This window comes from Miscanthus floridulus, chromosome 8 (genome assembly GCF_019320115.1).
Source record: "Miscanthus floridulus cultivar M001 chromosome 8, ASM1932011v1, whole genome shotgun sequence".
NCBI lineage: Eukaryota > Viridiplantae > Streptophyta > Magnoliopsida > Poales > Poaceae > Miscanthus > Miscanthus floridulus.
The window spans coordinates 138,649,209-138,672,971 of record NC_089587.1 but is presented as its reverse complement, the minus strand read 5'-3'; the positions used below and the strand labels follow the sequence as shown (position 1 = coordinate 138,672,971).

The following is a 23,763-nucleotide window of genomic DNA, read 5'->3' as shown; positions in this document are numbered from 1 at the left end:
CAGGGCTAACGGGCAGGTCGAACGGGCAAATGGAATGATACTTGACGCATTGAAGAAGAGATTATATAGAGAAAACGACAAGAGCCTAGGGCAATGGCTGCAAGAGCTACCGGCTGTGGTTTGGGGACTAAGGACCCAACCTAGTCATAATACAGGCGTCTCTCCTTATTTCATGGTATTCGGCTCCAAAGCCGTCCTACCGGCCGACATCGCTTTCCGGTCCCCCCGGGTGGAGAACTATGATGAAAACAACGCCAATAAAGCACGGGAGCTTGAGGTCAACTGCGCAGAAGAAAAGAAGCTCGATTCCTGTATCCGTACCGCCAAGTACGTCGAAGGACTGCATCGTTACTATAACCACAATGTGAACAACAGACTTTTTGTGGTCGGAGACCTCGTGTTGCGCAGGAAACAAAAGACTGAAGGCTTAGATGGCCGACGGGAGCCCAACTCGTGGCACATCGACCAACTACAGCGATTTTATGCCTAGTTTTGAATTAAAAGATATGTACTCTTTTTCTTTCTCACCAGTTTCAATAAAGTATTTGCAGATTTCTTTGTTACTTCCACTCATGAATCACTGAGTTTTTCATGATATATATGCAAAAAGATACATATTTTTTTAATATAGCTACGCCGACCTGTTCTGTCTTAACATTCGAGTCCCTCGAAGTAGCTCTGTCTCTGGCTCCACCCTACGCGTGCACGTGAAAGAATATGTGGTAACTATGGTTGCCTATATTGGCTCACCATAGGCTCCATGTTTATATAGAACATGTTACAGATATAGTTGGTTTAAGTTAAGACTCTCGTGTAAATAGATTACAACTGTCCTATGTTTAAACTATCCTATCTATGGGAGTCCTAACCGAACCAGCTATGTACAACTCCAAGAATATCTCTAACACCCCCTCTCAATCAAAGCTTTCAGCCACTTGCAAGATTTAGATTGTGCACAAAATCATTTAGTTTAGCAACTGGCAACGCCTTAGTAAATCCATCAGCCAACTGGTCCTTGGTAGAAATAAGCCGGACTTGGAGTTGTCTCTTAAGAACTCTTTCTCGGACAAAATGAAAGTCAATCTCTATATGTTTAGCTCTTGCATGAAACACTGGATTTGCTGACAAATAAGTTGCACCTAAGTTGTCACACCACAGAATTGGAGCACGCCTTAATTTTATACCAAGCTCGGCCAGCAACTGTTCGAGCCATATCAATTCTGCCGTTGCATTTGCCATAGCCTTGTATTCTGCTTCAGTACTAGAACGAGAGACAGTGGGCTGTTTCCTTGCGCTCCATGATATCAGGTTAGCACCAAAAAATATAGCAAATCCTCCTGTGGAGCGCCTGTCATCAACATCACCAGCCCAGTCTGCATCTGAAAAGGCACTCAGTGAAAAATAAACTGCTTTCTGAATGCGCAACCCCAAACTAATAGTGTACTTGATATACCGTAGTATCCTCTTTACAGCAGTCCAGTGTATTGTTGTCGGATTATGAAGAAATTGACACACTCGGTTAACAGCAAAGGACAGATCAGGCCGAGTAATAGTAAGATACTGTAGACCGCCCACAACACTTCTATAACGTGTACTATCTTCTGCACTTAGTGGTGTACCTTCATAACTGGACAGCTTCTCAGTAGCGGATAACGGAGTCGTGCATGGCTTACAGTCAAGCATACCTACCCGTGTTAAGAGATCTTGGGCATATTTTGCTTGAGAAAGAATTATTCCTTCCTTGTCTTCTTTAACTTCAATGCCGAGAAAATAATGAAGCTTACCAAGATCCTTAAGAGCAAAGTCTTCACGAAGGTCTGCTAGGAGGGCTGTGACTGCCTCAGGCGCATTGCTTGTAACAATGATGTCATCCACATAAATAAGCATATAGATTGTTATACCACCTTTATTATAAATAAATAAATAAGGAGGTATCTGATTTTGAGAAGACGAAACCCAAGGAAATTAACTTGGTACTTAACCTGGAGTACCACGCACGAGGGGCCTGTTTCAATCCATAAATAGCCTTATCTAGTTTGCACACATAATTAGGAGCATCTGAACTTTCAAATCCTGGTGGTTGTTTCATATAAACTTCCTCTTCCAGAACGCCATGAAGAAATGCATTCTGTACATCTAGTTGCTTTAAGCACCAACCCCTGGAAATTGCAACAGAAAGTACCAAACGCACAGTGGCTATCTTCACCACAGGGCTGAAGGTATCTTCGTAATCAATGCCATATCGTTGCTTAAACCCTTTGGCAACTAATCGAGCTTTATACCTGTCAATGCTCCCATCAGCTTTCTTCTTAATTTTGTATACCCATTTACAATCGATTATATTCTGCCTTGACTTAGGTGGCACTAGTCGCCATGTTTTATTTTTCTTTAGTGCATCAAACTCAGTTTCCATAGCTTGCTTCCACTTCGGATCACCCAACGCATCTTGAATCGTGTTGGGTTCCCCCGTTGCACTGAAGAAACCATACCTGATAATGCCATCATATAGGCGCTTAGGCTTCACTATTCCGCTCTGCAGTCGAGTCTGATGGCGGTGCGTCGCAGCCACTGGTGAAGTCAACGGCGAAGAAGCAGCAGCATCAGTGGCGCCAGAAGTCGAGCCGGTAGGTGCGCCAGGAATCAAATCAGGGAAAGCAGCGGCCGCGCCAGGCGTCTCGCCCGTGGGAACAGCAGCGCCAGACGTCAGGCTTGTGGGAGCAGCGGCAGGCGATGGTACAGGTGGCGTGCATGCAGGCGGAGCCGAGTCCTCAGCCGGAGAAAATTGAGCCGTGGCCTCACCAGCCTCGGTAGCTGTGCTTGGGGAGACATCCTCTGTATCTGGTGCGCCGACAGATCCTGCACGGGAACTGGTGCCCGGATCCTCTGCACTAGGGAGCACCGAAGGTCTAGGAAACGCCTGTGCACCAGGAGCTGCAGTTGTAGTATGATCACCATGTTCTGTCTGCTGCATGCTATCATCATCAGATGCATTAGTAATGTTAGGATCATAACAATTGTCATCCCCCGGATTCCGAAGAGAGGAAGGAAGAAGCACGATTTCTTTTCGAAGGAGGGCTCCAGCATTAGGATGAAGGGTGGCAAAGGGAAAAATGTTTTCATCGAAGACCACATCGCGGGAGATATAGATGCGTCCCGTGGAAATATCCAGGCACTTAAAACCTTTGTGCATGGAACTGTAACCTAGAAAGGCGCACTGTGTGGAACGAAAAGATAACTTTCGAGAGTTATAAGGCCGAAGATTTGGCCAACATGCGCACCCAAACACACGCAGGTTGCTATAGTTAGGTTGTTCATTAAGGAGCCGAATTGCAGGAACCTCAAAATTGATAACTTTGCTAGGAAGCAAGTTAATGAGATATGTAGCAGTAAGAAAAGCTTGATCCCAAAATTTCAGGGGCATAGATGCATTTGCAAGAAGAGCAAGCCCTACTTCAACAATGTGACGGTGCTTGCGTTCAGCAGCTCCATTTTGTTGGTGAGCATGAGGGCAAGAGACACGGTGACTAATGCCAATTTTCTAGAAGAAAGAATTTAATTTCTCATATTCACCACCCCAATCTGACTGGAGGGAAATAATTTTTTGAGAGAATTTGCGTTCTACCAATTATTGAAAATCTTTAAAGACTTGGAGGACATCAGATTTTTGGCGGAGAAGATAGATCCAAGTATATTTCGAATAGTCATCAATAAAGCTCACATAGTAATTGTGGCGGCCAACAGAAGTGGGAGCAGGACCCCACACATCAGAAAAGATTAATTCTAGGGGAGCATTAGAAATTTTATTGGACACTGGATACGGAAGCTGATGGCTCTTGGCCTTCTGACACGAATCACAAATGGACTCAACACTTTTACTACTAGCATACGGTAGACTATTTGAACTAAGAATTTTTTGAACTATAGGGATAGCAGGATGACCAAGACGGCTATGCCATAAAGAGGTTGACGGCGCCTGGGCAGCAAGAGCTTCTGGATCCGGCCTCCCTTCTCCAGAAGATGCACCAGAGACAAGAGGATAAAGACCATCTTTGCATCTACCGTGAAACAGGATCTTCTTCGTGTCCTTGTCCTTGATAACAAAAAAATCAGGATAAAATTCAAGGTAGGCATTATTGTCTTTAGCTAGCTTATGAACGGAAGCAAGACTTTTGGTTGCTGAGGGGACATGAAGGATATTTTTAAGAAAAAGATTACTGGTAGGGGTATGAACAACTGTATGACCAACATTACTAATTTGCATACCTGTGCCACTTGCGGTGTGCACTTGATCACGCCCATTATATCGATCTCGAACTGAAAGTTTCTCCAATTCGCCAGTCACATGATTTGTGGCTCCACTATCAGCATACCAATTTGTGTCAATGCCATAAGCTTCATTGGGTCGTCCATGGTACTGATCATCATCTTCATAGCGGAAGTAACATTGTTTAGCTTCATGATTGTCCTTCTTACAAATCTGACATGGTGTCTTCTTGTTATTCTGTACGTTGCTCCTTTGATTATTGGGATTGTTGCTATTTTGTCTCATGCGCCCTTGATTTGATCTGCCATTGCCACGGCGACCTCCAGAACGACCACGGCCTCCACGGCCTCTTGATGCTAAATTTGCTGAGGATTGGAACTGACCAGCCCCTTGATACATCTCGAGCCGAAGATCATATTCCATGAGAAGTGAGTACAACTCCGAGAGAGAAAGATCTCCTGACCGGCCCATCATAGAAGAGACAAAGGGGTGATAATCAAAATCTAAACCATTAAGAATATGAGCGATAACCTCATCATCATTGATGGTGACGCCTGCTGCGGCGAGTTCATCTTTAATGTTTTGCATCTTGTTGAAGTAAGCCGCGGTCGTAAGACTTCCCTTCTTGACGGTGGCAAGTTGCATGCGCAGGTTTGTAACCCGCGCTCTTGACTGAGCTGCAAACATAACCCCTAGAGCCTTCCATGCTTCAGCAGAGGTTGTTGCAGTCGCAATCCCGGCGAGAACTTCCTTCGAAACAGAGTTCACCAGATAGGAGAGGAGCTGTTGATCTTTGCTTACCCATGAGTCATGCTCTGGGTTGGGAATTTCTTGTTTCTTGTCATCAACAGTGGTCTCCATTGTTTGGCGCGGCTCAGGGACTGAACCGTCGAGGATGCCGAGTGCTTTGGCGCCTCGGACCGCCGGGAGAAATTGAGCTTTCCATAGAACAAAATTGTCCCGTGTAAGCTTTTCTGCCACCGGGGTTCCGAAGGGAGATCGATGATCTGGAGAGGAGGAGGATGACGCCATGGAATCGTCGATCTTCTGTCGCACGTCGCGTCGGCGCAGAGCTTCTGTCGCAGGGAGGTCTGTCGCGGGGAGGAGCGTCACGGCGGCAGGCGTCGCGGCCCCCTTGTCGCAAAGGTCTTCTGTGTCGCAGGGAGGAGCGTCACGATCAGCGTCGTGGCTCCCTTGTCACGAACGAGATTTGTTTTGTGGATCTAATTTGGAAGAGGTGGCTCTGATTACCATGAAAGAATATGTGGTAACTATGGTTGCCTATATTGGCTCACCATAGGCTCCATGTTTATATAGAACATGTTACAGATATAGTTGGTTTAAGTTAAGACTCTCGTGTAAATAGATTACAACTGTCCTATGTTTAAACTATCTTATCTATGGGAGTCCTAACCGAACCAGCTATGTACAACTCCAAGAATATCTCTAACAGCACGAGCGTCCGCCCTCTACGCTACGGGTAGTCAGCAGTGGCTCCTCAGGGAGGTCGGCACTCTACGTGTCGCACCACCAGCCGAGCTCTGGGGCCCACGCTACGAGCCACTACCGGACTCCCGGCCTTTGCCGAGAGCCCGAAGCTCTCGGCAAAGACGAGTTGACGCTCGGCAAACTATTTGCCGAGAGCAGCTTTCGGCAAAGAGCCGTCGGCAAAACATCTACCGGCAGCGGTCGACGATAGCCATTGGATTTGGCAGTCTTCCATCATTGGCAGGGGTGTCATTCTCCATTTCCAGAATGTTGTGGAGAGGTGTTACTCCCTCCTCCATGTGCTGGGCCTTCTCCTGATACCACTGCACTTGTCGGGCGAACTCGGCAAACTGCACCTGGTTTCCTGCGCGAACAGCTGCAAACATGAAGACCATGCTAAGCATGGAGTATCAAGGTTGATATAATGCAATTGAGTTGTTCAAGATGTACCTTCGAGCTTGGCTACAAGTTTCTTCGCGGATTCCTCTGCCCCCTTCTTCGCGTCTTCAAGACGTTCCATGTCCAGCTTGAGGGCGGTGTTCTCCGCAACAAGTTCTGAGAAACACAAAACATCAGGACACGTCTTCATCGATGCACACAAAGAGCTTGGGGTGTTGTCCGATGTACCATTTTTCTCCTTCTCGAGTCGGGAGCGCAGGTCTCCTCCAAAGCAGGCTTCTCTGACGACAGCGCCGCCTCCTTGGTTTGAACCAGCAGGAGCTGCTCCTTCAGGGCGGCCACGGGCCACCTCACTCTTCAGAGACGCCACCTCAACCTTCAGGGTTTCGTTCTCCTTGAGGGTGGGCTCTATCGAGTTGTAGCAGCGTTTGGAGTACTCGCTGTTCTTTTCCAAGTCCTGCAACACAGCTCGGTAACATTCCTGTGACTTTTCCAGCTCACGGCACAAGCTACATGGTGATGATTTGTTAGGCACTTACCTGCACCTGACGATACAACTTCTCCATCGTTCGGCGGATGGCTCGCGAGGATGACCCTTCCAAATCTGCCTCATGGCAGACCCACTCCTTCACGGACTCCCGCCGTGCCACAAACACACGGCGAGGTCGATCATCCTCCGCATGCTCCGGTGGCTCCATCTCTTCAACATCTGAATCCTCTGCTGGTGGCGGCGCTCTAGCCGCGGCAACAGCTCTGGCCACAGTGGCGCGAGGGAACGGGTCAGCGCCGGCCCAGAGCCCCGCTGGAACTGGCACGCTAGCCGAACTAGTTCTAGCTTCTCCGACCTCCGGGCGCCTGGCACCGTCCCCGACCTGTCCCTCCGCATCGCCAGGATGTTCAACAGCCTCCCGCTACAAGTACAATAAGTGAAGAACTTTCGACGATTCAATAAATCCCTATGGTGGGTTCAAGACTCTACTAACCTCGGGTGTTGGAGACCGGGGTGCATGGCCACCATCCGTCGCCGCTGCGGTCTCTTCCTGTTGCCTCGGCGGCGATGGCGCTCCCGGCTGGCTCCTCCCCGTGTCCTCAACAGTCGGCTGCGGCTGATTTGCAGCTGCCTCATGCTGCTCCCCTGCGGCACCAGCAGCAGTGCTCGGGGTTGCCCGTGGCGAGATTAGGATCTCGGTGGACGCCGGCCTGTGTTTTCAACAGATGGTTTACCACGTTGCAGAACTGATATCAAACTAGATCCATATAAAGAAGGACGATAAGCTCAAGAAGACTTACACAGAGGACTGTGTGAATTTGGCGCTGAAGTGCCAACCTGTCCTGCTGCTACCACCAGAACTCCCCTGCGGTGCAGGTTGTTGCACAGGAGGAGTAGGCTCCTGCCGACGTGGTGGCGGCGTTGCACCTGGAGGGGCTGGCGCACGAACCGACTCCGCGGTTCGCTGCGTTTTCCTCCCGGATGCTGGACCTGATGGCTGCGCCGTTGAAGTTGCTCTTGTTGAAGAGGGGGCTGCTCCCGTTGCTGCTCCAGTCCTCCAGACTGCTCGGCAGCGGGCAAGGGTCCCTGCCGGCTCCTCTGGCCTGGGGATCGTTGTGTTGCCTGCTGTGGCCTCGCTTCCGTCTGCGGCCTTGGTCGGGCGGCGACTGCTGACGCTGCTTCATCGCGCGACGGCGAATTTAGACGAAACCGCTGACGCAGCGGTATGTTGTCGTCGTCATCTTCATCGACTCCGGACGGCTGTGATCGCTTACGGCTACCGTCGCCACCAATGTTGAGTGGCCCGCCAGTTCGCAAGCGGCCACCTATCTTGCTGGGCTTGTCCGCGCCCTCCGCCATGACACGCTTCCCGGCGGCTTTATCTCCACCCTTGTCCGAGAAGCGCTCGACGATGTTCTCAAACTGGGTTCCGTCGTGGCGATCTACTCCACGCGGCCAGTCATCTGCTGGCACATCCGAGATGTACACAGCACAGCGGGGTTGACCGTTCACCTGAAGAAGTCACAGACAGAGATCCCAACCAAGATTTTTTCCATAGACACATAAATTGACCAAGAGGTCTAAAGATTGGGCTTATCATCGGCGGAGGGTCGGACAACTGGAATGCATGGGGCATCCCGTCAGGCACGGTGTAGCCTGACATGTCGAACACCTTTGCTAACCGATCTCTGAGGTCAGCATCTGGTACATCACCGTCTGCCTCCCTGGTGGGATCCCGGCGGCCCGTGTATTCGTATAAGGGGTGCACCCTCTCCTTACACGGCTGCACCCGGTGGCTCATCCATACACTGCCCACGTAGGGCCCATCGATTCTCCTATCATACATCCCGAGCGGCTCTCGTACATGATCTAGATTTCTGGGCTCTTGCACGACTCTTGCTGCTTGGGAATTTTGGTGACATCGCACGGAACTCGTGCATCAATTTCGGCAGTTCCAACATAGAACCATTTCTTAAACCAATCTCGGATGGATGTCTGCGCTCGGAGGTTGAGATACTCCAACTTCTTGTTATCCCGAAGCACAAAGTACACCCCTCCAGCGATCTGGGATCCTCCGGAGCCTCCCTTCTTCTTCATAGCATAAAAGTATCGCCACAGATTGAAATGGGCCGGGATTCCAAGAAAGCTCTCGCAGAAGGTAATAAAAATCGACACCGCGAGAATGGAGTTAGGGTGCAGATGGCAGAGCGAGAGACGGTAAAACTTGAGCAGCTTGATGCGAAAGGGATGCACGGGAGTACCAAATCCTCGAAGATACCAGTCTTCGAAGACGACGAGCTCGCCATCCTCCGGCTGTGGGTACTTCTCCGCCGTAAACCGCCATCCTCCAATGGCTTGCACTGGCAATAGCTCTGCATCTACCAACTGCTTCATCGATGTGATGGTGCAGGCCATCAAGGTCCACTCTTGTATCATCAGTTTCTTCACTGGATCAGCGGCCTTCTTCAGTGCCATCTCTTCTCTGGCGGCGGTTTTTCCCTCGGATATGGTGGTGATTGGGGAAACGACGATTAACGCCGCAACAGAGAAATGTGGTGATTGTGGATGCGGCTACGGCAGTGCGCACGGCAGATCTAGGGTTTCCCCTGCGATTGGCGGTGGCGGAGCGATGGATCTGTGTGTGCGGTGGCAGCTGCTACAGTGGAATACGAGGCGACGGGCACGAGAAAGACGACGATGGTTTCGGAGTGTAAAGAGTGGAGCCAACGAGATGAAGGGGCATTTATACCACACGGCGCGTCCTTTAGCCTTCCAGGGTTTTTGGGAGCGCGCGCACAGGCCGTTACCCATTCACACTATGGAGTTGGGCCGTTCTACAGCTCATTTAAGCAATCTGGGTCAGTTATTATAATACAACGGCGTATTTCTACAACATTCTACCGCTCCATCTGAGATGTTGAGTGGGCCCACGAGCAGAGCTCGGGGACTAGCGTCCCGTCTGAGACGTGGACTGCTCACCGACCAGAGCTCGGTACTTAGCCGCTCCATCTGAGATGTTGAGCGGGCCCACGAGCAGAGCTCAGGGACTAGCGTCCCGTCTGAGACGTGGACTGCTCACCGACCAGAGCTCGGTACTTAGCCGCTCCATCTGAGATGTTGAGCGGGCCCACGAGCAGAGCTTGGGGACTGGCGTCCCGTCTGAGACGTGGACTGCTCACCGACCAGAGCTCGGTACTTAGCCACTCCATCAGAGATGCTGAGCGGGCCCATTTGCAGAGCTCGGGGACTGGCATCCCGTCTGAGACGTGGACTGCTAACCGACCAGAGCTCGGTACTTAGCCACTCCATCAGAGATGTTGAGCGGGCCCACGAGCAGAGCTCGGGGATTGGTGTCCCGTCTGAGATGCGGACTGTTTACCGAGCATAGCTCGGCTTTCTGTCGCTCCATCAGAGATGTTGAGCGGGCCCATGAGCAGAGCTCGGGGACTGGTGTCCCGTCTTAGACGCAGACTGTTTACCAAGCAGAGCTCGGCTTTCTGCCGCTCCATCAGAGATGTCGAGTGGGTTCACGAGCAGAGCTTGGGGACTGAACCATTGTCTGAGACATGGGTAGCTTTATACAGAATTCGGGGAATCATACTAAGTTCTCAATACAAATATGGCTTCATTCTTTTCTTTGACCCTGGCACCACGTGTATACTCCACCTACTGCCAGGCTCGGGGACTAAGTGGGCACACTTCACCTAGCGGTGAGTGTGCTATTTAAAGGTGTCAGAGACACCATATCTTCATGCAAGTAGTGTTGTGCTATGCGGCTACTTTACCTTCCCTTCGGCAAGTTAAAGTGGGCACACTTCACCAGAGGTGAAATAATTTTTTCTTCTTGGAGCATTATGAAATTTGTGGGCAAGATAGCTTTCCGATAAAGACAAGATAAGGATTGAAAGCAAGACAAGATCAATATATCAAGAGATGATGAAGTTATGAAGAGGTCGGAGTAGCTTTTCCCTCAAATTACTCAATGCTCGGGGACTAGCTGTGGGGGAATAGACCCCTATACCCTTACGGATATAGATGGGCCATACCGGAGGCATCGGCCCAACCTAGAAGATCAAGCCCACTCAGGCCCACTAGAGGTCGGCGTACTGCGTAAGCTATCAAGAGAGACTTGGTGATCAAGCAAGATCCTAGTCGGTTAGGAAACATATTGTATCTCATACCGATATGATAGTTGTAACCGACTAGGATTAGATTTCCCGATCTGTAACCTTGCCCCCCGACTATATAAGGCGGGCAAGGACCCCCTCGAAACATCGGATCTCATATTAATACAAAACAGACGCAGGACGTAGGGTATTATGCACCTCGCGGCCCGAACCTGGATAAACTCTAGTGTTCTATCTTGCATCACGCTTAGTTCGTCGTCTAGCGCACCTCCACCAAACAATCTACTACCTTGGGTACCCCATTGGTAGACTGCCGACCATATTTCATCGACAATGGTGCCAGCCTGTCATGAAGTCCCGTGATCGTGGAGGATCATGACTACTTCGTGTGTGTTCCTCATCCGCTATGTAACCCTATAAGTGAGAGACAGAAGAGTTGGGAACCAACAAAAAGTGGAAAGAGTGGGAGAGGTGATCGAATAAACTTGAGACTTGCAGAGAACAAATGTTAGTGATGTACCAAGCATGTGATAGGGTGATTAGGTTTTTGAATTGAGGGATGATATGATAAACATTCATGAGTTTTTTCCTAGACGATCCGCTATCCTAGCAGACAGTCCATGAGTGCAATACTAAGGGTTCTATTTAGGTTTGGGCTCTGAGTGTTCTTGTGTTCTGTCGAACGGTCTACGTGTCCACCGGATTGTTTCTTGGAACGGTCAGAACGTGCAAAGAGTTAGCCCTTTTTCTGAGTGTTTTCATGGACGATACGGTGATCAGTCGGTCATATTGTGGGTGCAAGATTTGAGGGGGTGTTCTCAGGCTAGCAAAACAAACAATATTGAATTTTAAACCAGCTGACACGGTGTTCTCACTGAAAGCATCTAGGCCCCTAGTTGGGTTTCGGTGATTAATGACAATACAAGATCACTTGGGCAATCAAGGTAGTCATGCCCCCACGATGGAAATCATTTCGGTTTTCAAAGGATGGACGACAAGGTTAAGGATGACTAGTTCTAAGTGTCGATTGGAGTTGGAGAGACACTTAGAGTAGTTTAGGACTTTGTTTTTCCTTTAGCCGTACTATTAAGGGGGGTATGGACGGGTAGCTTGACCTAGTTCAGTCTAGTGAGTTAGGTGTGGTGCACACTTGTTAAAACTAGCTTTAGGTAGCTCCTATGAATGCCTAAGATCCTTTGGAGCAAACTTCATTCACATATGATTGAGAGTTGGAAGTGAATGGAGGGTCAAATGCTGACTGGACGCTGGCCCCGGTGCGACCGAATGCTGGCCACAGGGTCCGGTCAGTTCATTTGATCAGCAGTCAGCGTTCGGTGCGACCGGACACTGGAGAGGTCATGTGACCGGACACTGAGAGGCAGCGCCCGGTCGACTGCAGTAAGGTTCTAGAGAAGGGAATCTGCGACCGGACGCGTCCGGTCAGTACTGACCGGACCCTGAGGATTCAGCGTCTGGTCGAGTCTAGTAAGGTTCCAGTAAGGGTTCTATGCGACCGGACATGTCCGGTCAGTGGTGACTGGACCCTGCCAGCATTCGGTCAACACATTTTTACTGGTTCGTGGGTTGAACTAACCGAAGCGTCCGGTCAACACGACCGGAGCATCCGGTCTCCCCGCAGAAGCTCATAACGGTTCGTTTTTCAGGCTGTCTTATAAATAGAAGCTCCACTCGTGTGTGGAGTCACTTTTGCTCATTCCAATAGCTGAGAAACACGTTTGTGAGTGCTAAGAAGAGCAAGGTCCTAGTGAGGTGATTGAGATTTGAGAATCCAAGAGAGTAGCCTCATTAGTGAATCAAGAGTAGCCAAGTGTGCATCCATCTTCTCATTAGGCTTTGCGTGGTCAAGTGAGAGTTCGTGCTTGTTACTCTTGGTGATCGCCATCACCTAGATGGCTTGGTGGTGATTGGGAGCTTGGTGATCACCCGACGGAGCTTGTGGGTGACCCAACTCAAGTTGTGAGCGGCTTTGGGTGATTCGCCATGACGGAGTGTCGAAGAATCAACCCATAGAGAGCACTTGATCCTTGCGCGGATCAAGGGGGAGGTACACCCTTGCGCGGGTGCTCCAACGAGGACTAGTGGGGAGTGGTGACTCTCCGATACCTCGGCAAAACATCGCCGCGTTCCTCTCTCTCCTTACTTTGAGCATTTACTTTGAGCATTCACCTTGAGTATTTACTTTGAGCAATTCAATACTTGTCTTTACATTCATAGAATTGCCATGCTAGAGTAAGTTTTGGAACATAGGTTGCAAGTCCTTTGTGCGTTAGTTTGATAGAAACACTTTTCTAGGCACAAGGGGTTAATTGGGCTATCCGTAGGATTTGATTATTGCAAGAAAATTTAGAATTAGCCCAATTCACCCCCCCCCTCTTGGGCATCTTGATCCTTTCAATTGGTATCGGAGCCTCATGCTCATGTTTTTAAGCTTAATCGCTTAGAGCAAGATATCTCACGATGATGGACCTCCTCCTATCTTTGAGGGAGATGACTTTCCATATTGGAAAATCCACATGGAGGCGTACTTAGAAGCTCTAGATGTTGTTATTCTTAGAGCCGCCTCTCAAGGCTTCCCAAAACCTCGAGATGCTACTAACCTACAAGGCGATGAGGTTAACTATGAAAAATGGAATGCAAAGGCTCGAAACACCATCTTTAGAGGCCTTTGCAAAGATGTGTTTAACCGTGTAAGGAACCACAAAGACGCCCATGCACTATGGTTGGACGTTTGTGTGCTCCATGAGGGAACCAAGAGTGAGCGTGAGGAACGCTATCATCTTGTGATTAAAAAGCTAAATTCATTTGAGATGCTTCCCAAAGAAAGTGCTAATGAAATGTATTCTCGTTTAAATGTTCTTGTAGAGGAAGTCAATGGGCTTGGACTTACTCAAATGTCACCATCCAATGTTGTAAGAAAGATCTTAAGTGTCCTCCCCATTGACAAATATGGGCATATTGTGACCATGCTACATCAAGATGATCTTTCCGCCGCTACACCGACACAAATCTTGGGAAAGATCAATGCTCATGAGATGTACATGCACATCACGCCACAAGATGGCTCATCCTCTACAAAGATGAAAGAGAAGGACTTAGCATTCAAAGCTAGCCAAGATAAGGGCAAAGCAAGACTTGAGTATGAGAGCTCAAGTGATGAAGATGATGAAGAAAGTCTTGCTCTCATGGTGAAGAAGACCGCCAAGATGCTAAAGAAGCTAAACAAGAGTGGCATCAAGTTTGACGGCAAGAAGAAGAAGTTCTTCACTAGCTCAAGAAGAAAGCCAATCTCCGAGATGGATTGCTACAATTGTGGTGAACTTGGTCATCTAGCTCATCAATGCACAAAGCCCAAGAAAGACAAGTTCAAGAATAAGAACAAGGGCAAGAAAGATGACTCAAGCAATGAAGTTGAAGATGAGAAGAAAAGGAACAAGCCATACAAGAAGAGAGATGGCAAGAAGAGGGACTTCCATAAGAAGAAGAGTGGAAAGGCCTACATTGTCGGTGATTGGCTCACAGACATTGATTCATCAAGTGGATCATCCAATGATGATAGTGACAATGAAAAGGTGGCCGCCATTGCTATTGATCTTGCATCTTCACCGCCACCATCGCCATCATCCTCTACACACCTATGCCTTATGGCCAAGGGTGAACGCAAGGTGAACTACAAGACCGGTGGAAGTCATTGGGTTATTGATAGTGGTTGCACTCAACATATGACCGGTGATCCTCGTATGTTCACCTCACTAGATGAAGAGGTAGATGGACAAGAGAAAATAACTTTTGGAGATAACTCAAAGGGCAAGGTTAAAGGATTGGGCAAAGTGGCAATATCAAATGATCATTCCATATCCAATGTGCTCTATGTTGCTTCATTAAGCTTCAACTTACTATCCGTTGGGCAATTGTGTGATCTTGGCTTCCAATGCTTGTTCACCGAGAAAGAGGTTGTTGTATCTAAGGTAGATGACAATCAAGTGATATTCAATGGATTTAGATACAACAACTTATATCTAGTGGACTTCACCTCCGAAGATGCAAATTTGAAGACTTGTCTATTCACCAAAACAACACTTGGGTGGCTATGGCATAGAAGACTTACTCATGTTGGGATGAGCTCACTCAAGAAGCTTATGAAGAATGATTTGGTGAGAGGGTTGAAGGATGTGAAGTTTGAGAAGGACAAGCTTTGTAGTGCATGTCAAGCCGGCAAGCAAGTTGCAAACACGCATCCAACCAAAGCTTTCATGTCAACCACAAGAGTGCTAGAACTCCTACACATAGATTTATTTGGACCAACAACATACAAGAGTTTGGGAGGAAATCTCTATTGTCTTGTGATTGTGGATGACTATTCAAGGTATACATGGGTGTTCTTCCTTTATGACAAATCTGAAGTTGCATCTTGATTCAAGAAGTTTGCCAAGAGAGCTCAAAATGAATTTGAAGTGAAGCTCGAGAAGATTAGAAGTGACAATAGTAAAGAATTTGACAACATAAACATTGAAGCCTATTGTGATGAAGTTGGAATCAAACATGAAGTCTCCGCAACTTATACTCCTCAACAAAATGGTGTAGTTGAGAGGAAGAAGCGGACTTTGATCACTCTTGCAAGGACAATGCTAGATGAGTACAACACCCCCGAAGCTCTATGGGCGGAAGCAATCAACACCGCATGTTATGCATCCAACTGCCTATTCCTTCAAAAGTTCCTTGGTAAGACACCTTATGAGTTGCTCAATGGGAAGAAGCCGGACGTCTCATTCTTTAAGGTGTTTGGTTGCAAATGCTACATCTACAAGAAGTGGCAACACCTAGGGAAGTTCCAAAGACGTTGTGATATAGGTTTTCTTGTTGGTTACTCATTGAAGTCCAAAGCATATAGAGTATTTAATCATGCCACCGGCTTGGTTGAAGAAACATATGATGTGGAATTTGATGAATCTAACGGCTCCCAAGGAGCACATGAGAATCTTGATGATGTAGGTGATGAACCATTGAGGGAGGCCATGAAGAATATTCCGGTGGGAGACATCAAGCCAAAAGATGATGAAGATGATGTACAAGTCATTAACCAACCTTCTTCATCAAGTGTACCATAAGATGGTGAAAAAGATGGGATAGTAGAAAATAAAGATACTCATATCTCCCATGAGCAAATGATGGTACAAGCACAAGATGTTGATGCTCCACAACCTCCTCCTCAAGTGGTCAATAGAAGAAATACACCTCTCCTACAAGATCATCCACAAGATATCATAGGGAGTCCATCAAAGGGTGTAATGACTCGATCTCAAAAACTTGCTTCGTTTATTGCTTACCACTCTTTTGTCTCTTGTTATGAGCCTACCAAGGTAGAAGAAGCTCTTAAAGATCTAGATTGGATCAATGCCATGCATGAAGAGTTGAACAACTTCACTCGCAATAAAGTTTGGACTCTTGAAGAGCGACCAAAAGGTGCAAGAGTCATTAGAACAAAGTGGGTGTTCTGCAACAAGAAAGATGATCAAGGTGTTGTTGTGAGGAACAAGGCAAGACTAGTTGCAAAGGGGTTCTCTCAAGTTGAAGGTTTGGATTTTGGAGAGACCTTTGCACCGGTTGCAAGATTAGAAGCCATCCGTATCCTACTTGCATATGCATCACATCATGAAATGAAACTATATCAAATGGATGTGAAAAGTGCATTTTTAAATGACTTTATTAATGAACTAGTCTATATTGATCAACCTCCCGGGTTTGAAGACCCTAGATATCCTAATCATGTTTATAGGTTGTCCAAGGCACTATATGGGCTTAAGCAAGCCCCAAGAGCTTGGTATGAGCGCCTTCAGGACTTCCTCATTGAGAAAGGCTTTACCATTGGGAAGGTCGACACCACACTATTCACCAAGAAGCTTGATGGGTATATCTTTATTTGTCAAGTATATGTTGATGATATCATCTTTGGATCATCAAATGAAGACTCATGCAAAGAATTTGGTGAATTGATGTCTAAGGAGTTCGAGATGTCAATGATTGGTGAGCTTACATTCTTTCTTGGTTTTCAAGTCAAGCAAAGAAGGCATCTTCATCTCTTAAGAGAAATACACAAAAGATCTTCTCAAGAGATTCAAGATGGATGAATGTAAGCCAATCAAGACACCAATGCCTACCAATGGACATCTCGACCTAGATGAGGGAGGTAACCCGGTTGATCAAACTCTCTACCGTTCTATGATTGGTAGCTTGTTATATTTAACCGCATCTAGGCCCGATATCATGTTTAGTGTGTGTATGTGTGCTAGATTTCAAGCTAGTCCTAAGAAAACATATTTAATTGCCGTAAAAAGAATCCTTAGGTATCTTAAGCACACACCAAGCATTGGCCTTTGGTATCCCAAAGGAGCTTTATTTGAATTAATTGGCTATTCCGATTCGGATTACGCCGGATGCAAAGTTGATAGAAAAAGCACATTCGGAGGGTGCCATTTTCTTGGTAGATCACTTGTGTCTTGGTCCTCCAAGAAACAAAATAGTATGGCTTTGTCCACCGCTGAAGCGGAATACATTGCCGCGGGTGCTTGTTGTGCACAAATTTTATACATGAAACAAACTTTGCTAGACTATGGTGTAGTTCTAGAAAAAGTACCTCTTTTGTGCGACAATGAAAGGGCGGTAAAACTTGTAAATAATCCGGTTCAACACTCTCGCACCAAGCACATAGATATCCGCCATCACTTTCTAAGAGATCATGTTGCTAAAAATGATATATCACTAGAAGGTGTAAGAACCGAAGATCAATTAGCGGATATCTTCACTAAACCGCTAGATGAGGCTACATTTTGTAGATTGCGGAATGAGCTCAATGTACTTGATTTTAGCAACTTCACTAAAAATTGAGCTTGTGTTGTCCCTTGCATTCATTGTAATATACAACATATTTAATTTTTGGCAATACATATAGGGCTTGTCTAACATGGTTAAGATAACCACCGAAAAGCATGTGAAGAAGCTTAACCTTGGATCAAACTTGACAAGCAACTAGATTTATTTACATAGTATTGCATATACATGGATGTTGTTTTGTCGTTTTGTTCCATTTGCCCTTTTATTCCATATTTTCTTAAAAAGAATTATAGCCTAAGGCAAAATATTTTGAAAAATATGAGGGTTTGAGAGAGGTCACTCACATCAGTCCCAATTGGTGTTTATTTGGATCTTATTTAAGTTGGGACTTGATTGGGAACAGGCAGCGCGGAAGAACTTTAAAGATTTGCTAGAAAAGGTGCACCGGACGCTGCACCGGACACTGCTGTCCAGCGTCCGGTCAGTTCACAGGAGGTGAACTGCTGCAGAAGGAGTAACCGGACGCTGCATTTTTGTGTCCGGTCAGGAAGGGATCCAGCGTCCGGTCGATTGAAGGAAGAACAGGCTATACTGACTGGACCCTGCCTGCGTCCAGTCATGGACCACCGGACGCGTCCGGTCCCGATTCCAGAGGAATTGGACCTCTCTAGAATCGATCAGACGCTCGGTGGTAGCGTCCGATCGCTACCACCGGAGCGTCCAGTCAGTGGATCTCGCGCGGTCTCAGGACTCTTTTCCGTTTCCTTTCTTGTCACGTTGGGGGATCTATTTAACCGCAACCGCCGTACCCCTTTACCCCGGATCCAGCCGAGCCCTAGCTAGCGCCGCCGCTCCCGCGCCCAAGCCAACGTGCCGCCGCTGCTCGCCGCACCGCCTCAGTCCCATGCCAAGCACATTGCGCCAACCACGCACGCCACCGCGCCTCCCCTACCTATGCTCGTCCCTGCCTCGCTCGCCACCGCGCCACCGTAGAGGAGCTCGCTACCGAGCCTCTCCGCGCATCCAAGCCACCGTGCACCCTCCCATGACTCAGCACCACCATCGGCTTCCCAGGCACCAAGGGTCTTTCAAGGCCATTGATTTAAGCCCTAGCCCTTCTCCTCAATTGCTCGGTAAGGCCCTTATTCTGCCGATTCATCAGATTACCCAGCATTTGCGCAGCAACCCTAACTTCGCCATTATCGCTGATCCACGGCGGATTCTTCACAGAGCTTCGTGAACCCTAACCCCTGTTCAGTGTTTCCCCTGCGTGATGTCTTTTCATTTCTCGGATCGCTGATCATCAGGTAGCTTGCCCGTCGTCTCAATTTCGTACCTACATTGCTTGCTTCCTAGGTTTTCGCATCTATTAGATATATCGTATTTATTCGTATATCCATCTATTCTATCGTGCAGCGAGTCAGTGCTGTTGAGGTTCTTGTGGCAGTTGGCAGCTAACTCGGAGCCAAGCTCACGAGTAAGGATCGAGGCCAAGCCTCAGGAGTGTCAGTTTGACAGTTGATCTTCATCAGGGGCAGTTCATCCTCTTGTCAGATCAGATGGCTCGCACCAAGAACATTGGTGGTGGTCCGGGTGATGATGACCAGAGCCCCCCCCGCCTCGCCAGCCTACAGGATCGAAAGGCAAGGCAACGAAGCAGGTGACATCCAAGAAGCGCAAGTACCCCGACGTAGAGACAGCGAGAGCAGCAGCTATTGTAGAGGCCGCAGAGCGTGCCGAGAGAGGAGGCACTTGCAGTGGTGTTGTCATAGCAGATCCACAGTTCACACCAACACAGAGGGCAGCAGTTGAGGAGGCTGAGCATCGTCATGGTGGTCCACCTAGGACTATCATGATGGCAAGACATCGATTGGCTATTGAGGAGGCTCGACCTCAGAGGGAGTCCCAGCAGGAGGCACATCAGCAGCCCCCACCAGCAGAGCCTCAGCTAGCTCAGGAGACTCAAGAGGGTCAGCAGGCCAAGGAGACTGAGCCAGCACCCCAGCTACGCCGCTCTGGTCGGACCAGTGCTACAGTTCCACCGAGGCCAGCTACATAGCGTAGGGGTTCATGCCCACCGCCCAGACTATAGGGTCCACCTCTAGTGGTACACCTTGACTTGAGGGCCGCCCCAGCCAAATAGGTTCACCAGTTGAGATTTCTTGAGTTCGATGTGTGGTTTCCTCCGAGGAGGGATGAGAGAGCAGTAGAGGGGTTCTACACGCCGCTCTAGGAGGATTTCTATAATGCCTATCTCAACAGTGGGGCAGTGTTCAGATCTCAGAGAGTCTGCAGTTTAGAGTCTATTGTGGCAGCAGCTGGAGAGCACATCTGCCCCTACTTGTCATATTTGTCAGGGCTCGCAGATCTGATTGGCCGGATAGGAGTATATGTACCATCTTGGGTTCGGTAGTTTTATGCTTCACTCTACGTTGATCTGCATCACAACTTCATTCACTTTGCATTCAACGGCAGAGATTATAGGGTGATGAGTTTCAAGGCCTGGGAGATACTGAGGTTACAGGATCAGCCTATCAAGTTGCATGAGGTATGCTATGGACAGCAGGAGCCTCCTAGGCGTCCTCATAGAGGGTTGGTGCCCCCTACAGATCTGGTGAGACATTGCTTCAAAGAGCCCTTTGGTGAGGGGTCGAGCAGGAACCCTAGTGACCTGACTCCTATAGCTCGTGTGCTAGAGGCCATTATCAGGAGGACACTACTTCCCAGGTTGGGATACAGAGAGGGTCTGACTCACCTACAGCTCTGGCTCCTTAATGCCCTGATGCAGCAGACTGTGTTCGACATTTGGGACCTCCTTCTATCAGAGATGGAGGATACTATTGCTGAGGGCTTCAAGGGTTGTAGACAACTTCCTTATGCACACCGGGTCACATTCTTGATGCTCAAGTGTGTGCAGGTCAGGACCCCTGAGTTGGTTGTAGAGTACAAGGCTGCCACCATAGAGTTTCCCACATACAACATGGCACAGAGGATCAGGCACAGCACTCCATAGGCACCTGCTCAGCCCAGTCGTCATCTAGATGTTCCCGAGTCAGCAGCTCAGCAGGACGAGATCATTAGAGGTATAGCCGCTACAGAGGAGGAGCAGCTTGAGGCCTAGCAGGGGATGACCGAGTCCAGTGATAGCTCGGATGATGACTATCTGCCAATTCCTCAGATGCCTCCACGCAGACATGATGTAGAGGCCAACAGTTCTAGCTCAGCTCCACCAGCACCGCAGATGGACCCCGCATTGATTGCCATTCTTGAGCGAATGCAGCAGGATCAGGCACGATAGGCACAGGAGACCGCTGCCAACTTCGCACAGTTCCAGGCTCGTCAGGACGAGTTCCAGCGGCAGCAGCAGCTTCTCTAGTAGCAGCAGCAGCAGATGCATCAGCAGTAGATACTCATGCAACAGCAGCTTATGGGCTTTATGCAGCATGTAGTGACAACACTTGGGGCCCCACAGCCATAGCCTTCGCCCCAGCTTGCTCAGCCTACCACCACTTCGACGACTCTAGCTATATAGCCCATGGGCTTCAGAGTCAGGGACAACCTCTAGCTCAGTTTGCTTCACCTACAGTTTAGGTGTCCGAGTGGTTGTCCTCATTGGTGGTTGCCCTGTAGTTCACTCCATATCACATGGGCTTCTCACCAGAGTAGTCACCCTCGCTATTTCTGCCTGACACGTCAGTCTCCAGGAGTCTTGGAGCATCTTTCAGCAAGTTGACCGGCATGCCTACACCACCTCATATGCATACCGCCGGTCCTTCTACAGCAGCCCCAGTCGCAGTGACTACTCAGAGGCTCCCCTCGTCTATCGCCTCGTCAGATCCTACGACAGATGTTCTAGCAGCTTCACAGGCAGCACCAGCTCCAGCTCAGACCCAGACCGCTTCAGCGACACTTCCTGCTACAGAGGGTCAGTCTATTTAGAGTTTAGGGTCAGATGATGATGGTGCCCAGTTCTAGCTTGCTCCATGCACTTCAGCGCCCGACTCATCTGCTGCAGCCCCGCCGACCGACCCTTAGGTTTTGGTGTTTGACGCCAAAGGGGGAGAGGGTTTGAGTATGTAGACTCAGGGGGAGCTAGTTATATAGTATTAGCCTATTATATACATTTGGAGTTTTATTTGTGTGATACACTATTACTTATGCTTTCATGTGTTTACTTTCATGCATACGATTATATATATGTGATAGTGCTATCTACGTGATTGTGATATATGACATGTGTGATCGCTACTTTACATTATTTATATGTCATATCTCTTGTGTTATGCTCACTTGCCTTTGCTTCCGCGTTTATACTCCGATGCAAATGAGCATTGTTACTCGTACTCATGCTTAATTCATATCCTTTGAGTATATTGTGTTGGCTTGGGTCATATAAGCTTGACTAACACTTTTGTTCTTACCGACAAAAGCTTATATGAACCAAGCCCGTCAAAAACCTCACTCTTTCACATACTCGAGGTGGTATTGTCATCAATCACCAAAAAGGGAAAGATTGAAAGCATCTAGGCCCCTAGTTGGGTTTCGGTGATTAATGACAATACAAGATTACTATGACTAACGTGTGTTTTGCAGAGGCAATTAAGTTAGGTCATGGTAATGGAGATCAATTGGGCAATCAAGGTAGTCATGCCCCCACGATGGAAATCATTTCAGTTTTCAAAGGATGGATGACAAGGTTAAGGATGACTAGTTCTAAGTGTCGATTGGAGTTGGAGAGACACTTAGAGTAGTTTAGGACTTTGTTTTTCCTTTGGCTGTACTATTAAGGGGGGTATGGATGGGTATCTTGACCTAGTTGAGTCTAGTGAGTTAGGTGTGGTGCACACTTGTTAAAACTAGCTCTAGGTAGCTCCTATGAATGCCTAAGATCCTTTGGAGCAAACTTCATTCACATATGATCGAGAGTTGGAAGTGAATGGAGGGTCAAATGCTGACCGGACGCTGGCCCCGGTGCGACCGAACGCTGGCCGCAGGGTCCGGTCAGTTCATTTGATCAGTAGTCAGCGTTCGGTGCGACCGGACGCTGGAGAGGTCATGTGACCGGACGCTGAGAGACAGCGTCCGGTCGACTCCAATAAGGTTCCAGAGAAGGGAATCTGTGACCGGACGTGTCCGGTCCGTACTGACCGGACCCTAAGGGTTCAGCGTCCGGTCGAGTCCAGTAAGGTTCCAGTAAGGGTTTTATGCGACCGAATGCGTCCGGACAGTGGTGACCGGACCCTGCCAGCGTCCGGTCAACACATTTTTACTGGTTCACGGGTTGAACTGACTGGAGCGTCCGGTCAACACGACCGGAGCATCCGGTCATCCCGCAGAAGCTCATAATGGTTTGTTTTTCAAGCTGCCTTATAAATAGAAGCTCCACTCGTGTGTGGAGTTACTTTTGCTCATTCCAACAGCTGAGAAACACGTTTGTGAGTGCCAAGAAGAGCAAGGTCCTAGTGAGGTGATTGAGATTTGAGAATCCAAGAGAGTAGCCTCATTAGTGAATCAAGAGTAGCCAAGTGTGCATCTATCTTCTCATTAGGCTTCGCATGGTCAAGTGAGAGTTCGTGCTTGTTACTCTTGGTGATCGCCATCACCTAGACGGCTTGGTGGTGATTGGGAGCTTGGTGATCACCCGGCGGAGCTTGTGGGTGACCCAACTCAAGTTGTGAGCGGCTTTGGGTGATTCGCCGCGACGGAGTGTCGAAGAATCAACCCGTAGAGAGCACTTGATCCTTGCGCGGATCAAGGGGGAGCTACACCCTTGCGCGGGTGCTCCAACGAGGACTAGTGGGGAGTGGCGACTCTTCGATACCTCGGCAAAACATCGCCGCGTTCCTCTCTCTCCTTACTTTGAGCATTCACCTTGAGTATTTACTTTGAGCAATTCAATACTTGTCTTTATATTCATAGAATTGCCATGCTAGAGTAAGTTTTGGAACATGGGTTGCAAGTCCTTTGTGCGTTAGTTTGATAGAAACACTTTTCTAGGCACAAGGGGTTAATTGGGCTATCCGTAGGATTTGATTATTGCAAGAAAATTTAGAATTAGCCCAATTCACCCCCCCTCTTGGGCATCTTGATCCTTTCACTCATGGATGACCTGCGAGAACATCGACCACAGAGACTAAGTGTTGGAT

The 23,763-nt window shown here is 48.3% G+C and overlaps 1 protein-coding gene and 1 non-coding gene across 2 annotated transcripts; both read right to left on the bottom strand.

Moving 5' to 3' along the window:
* Nucleotides 1–4,674: 4,674 nt before the first annotated feature.
* On the bottom strand, nucleotides 4,675–4,813 carry LOC136478835 (small nucleolar RNA Z247). Its single transcript, XR_010764509.1, has one exon. It is a non-coding gene; the product is annotated as a small nucleolar RNA Z247 (small nucleolar RNA).
* Nucleotides 4,814–5,940: 1,127 nt separating this feature from the next.
* On the bottom strand, nucleotides 5,941–8,487 carry LOC136469922 (uncharacterized). The gene is made up of 8 exons (XM_066467939.1): nucleotides 8,290–8,487; nucleotides 7,764–8,153; nucleotides 7,442–7,638; nucleotides 7,135–7,351; nucleotides 6,691–7,062; nucleotides 6,380–6,608; nucleotides 6,203–6,307; nucleotides 5,941–6,116 (listed from the first exon to the last, which is right to left on the bottom strand). The coding sequence occupies exons 1-8, from the start codon at nucleotides 8,485–8,487 to the stop codon at nucleotides 5,941–5,943; spliced, it is 1,884 nt and encodes a 627-aa protein (XP_066324036.1).
* Between the last annotated feature and the right edge of the window lie 15,276 nt (nucleotides 8,488–23,763).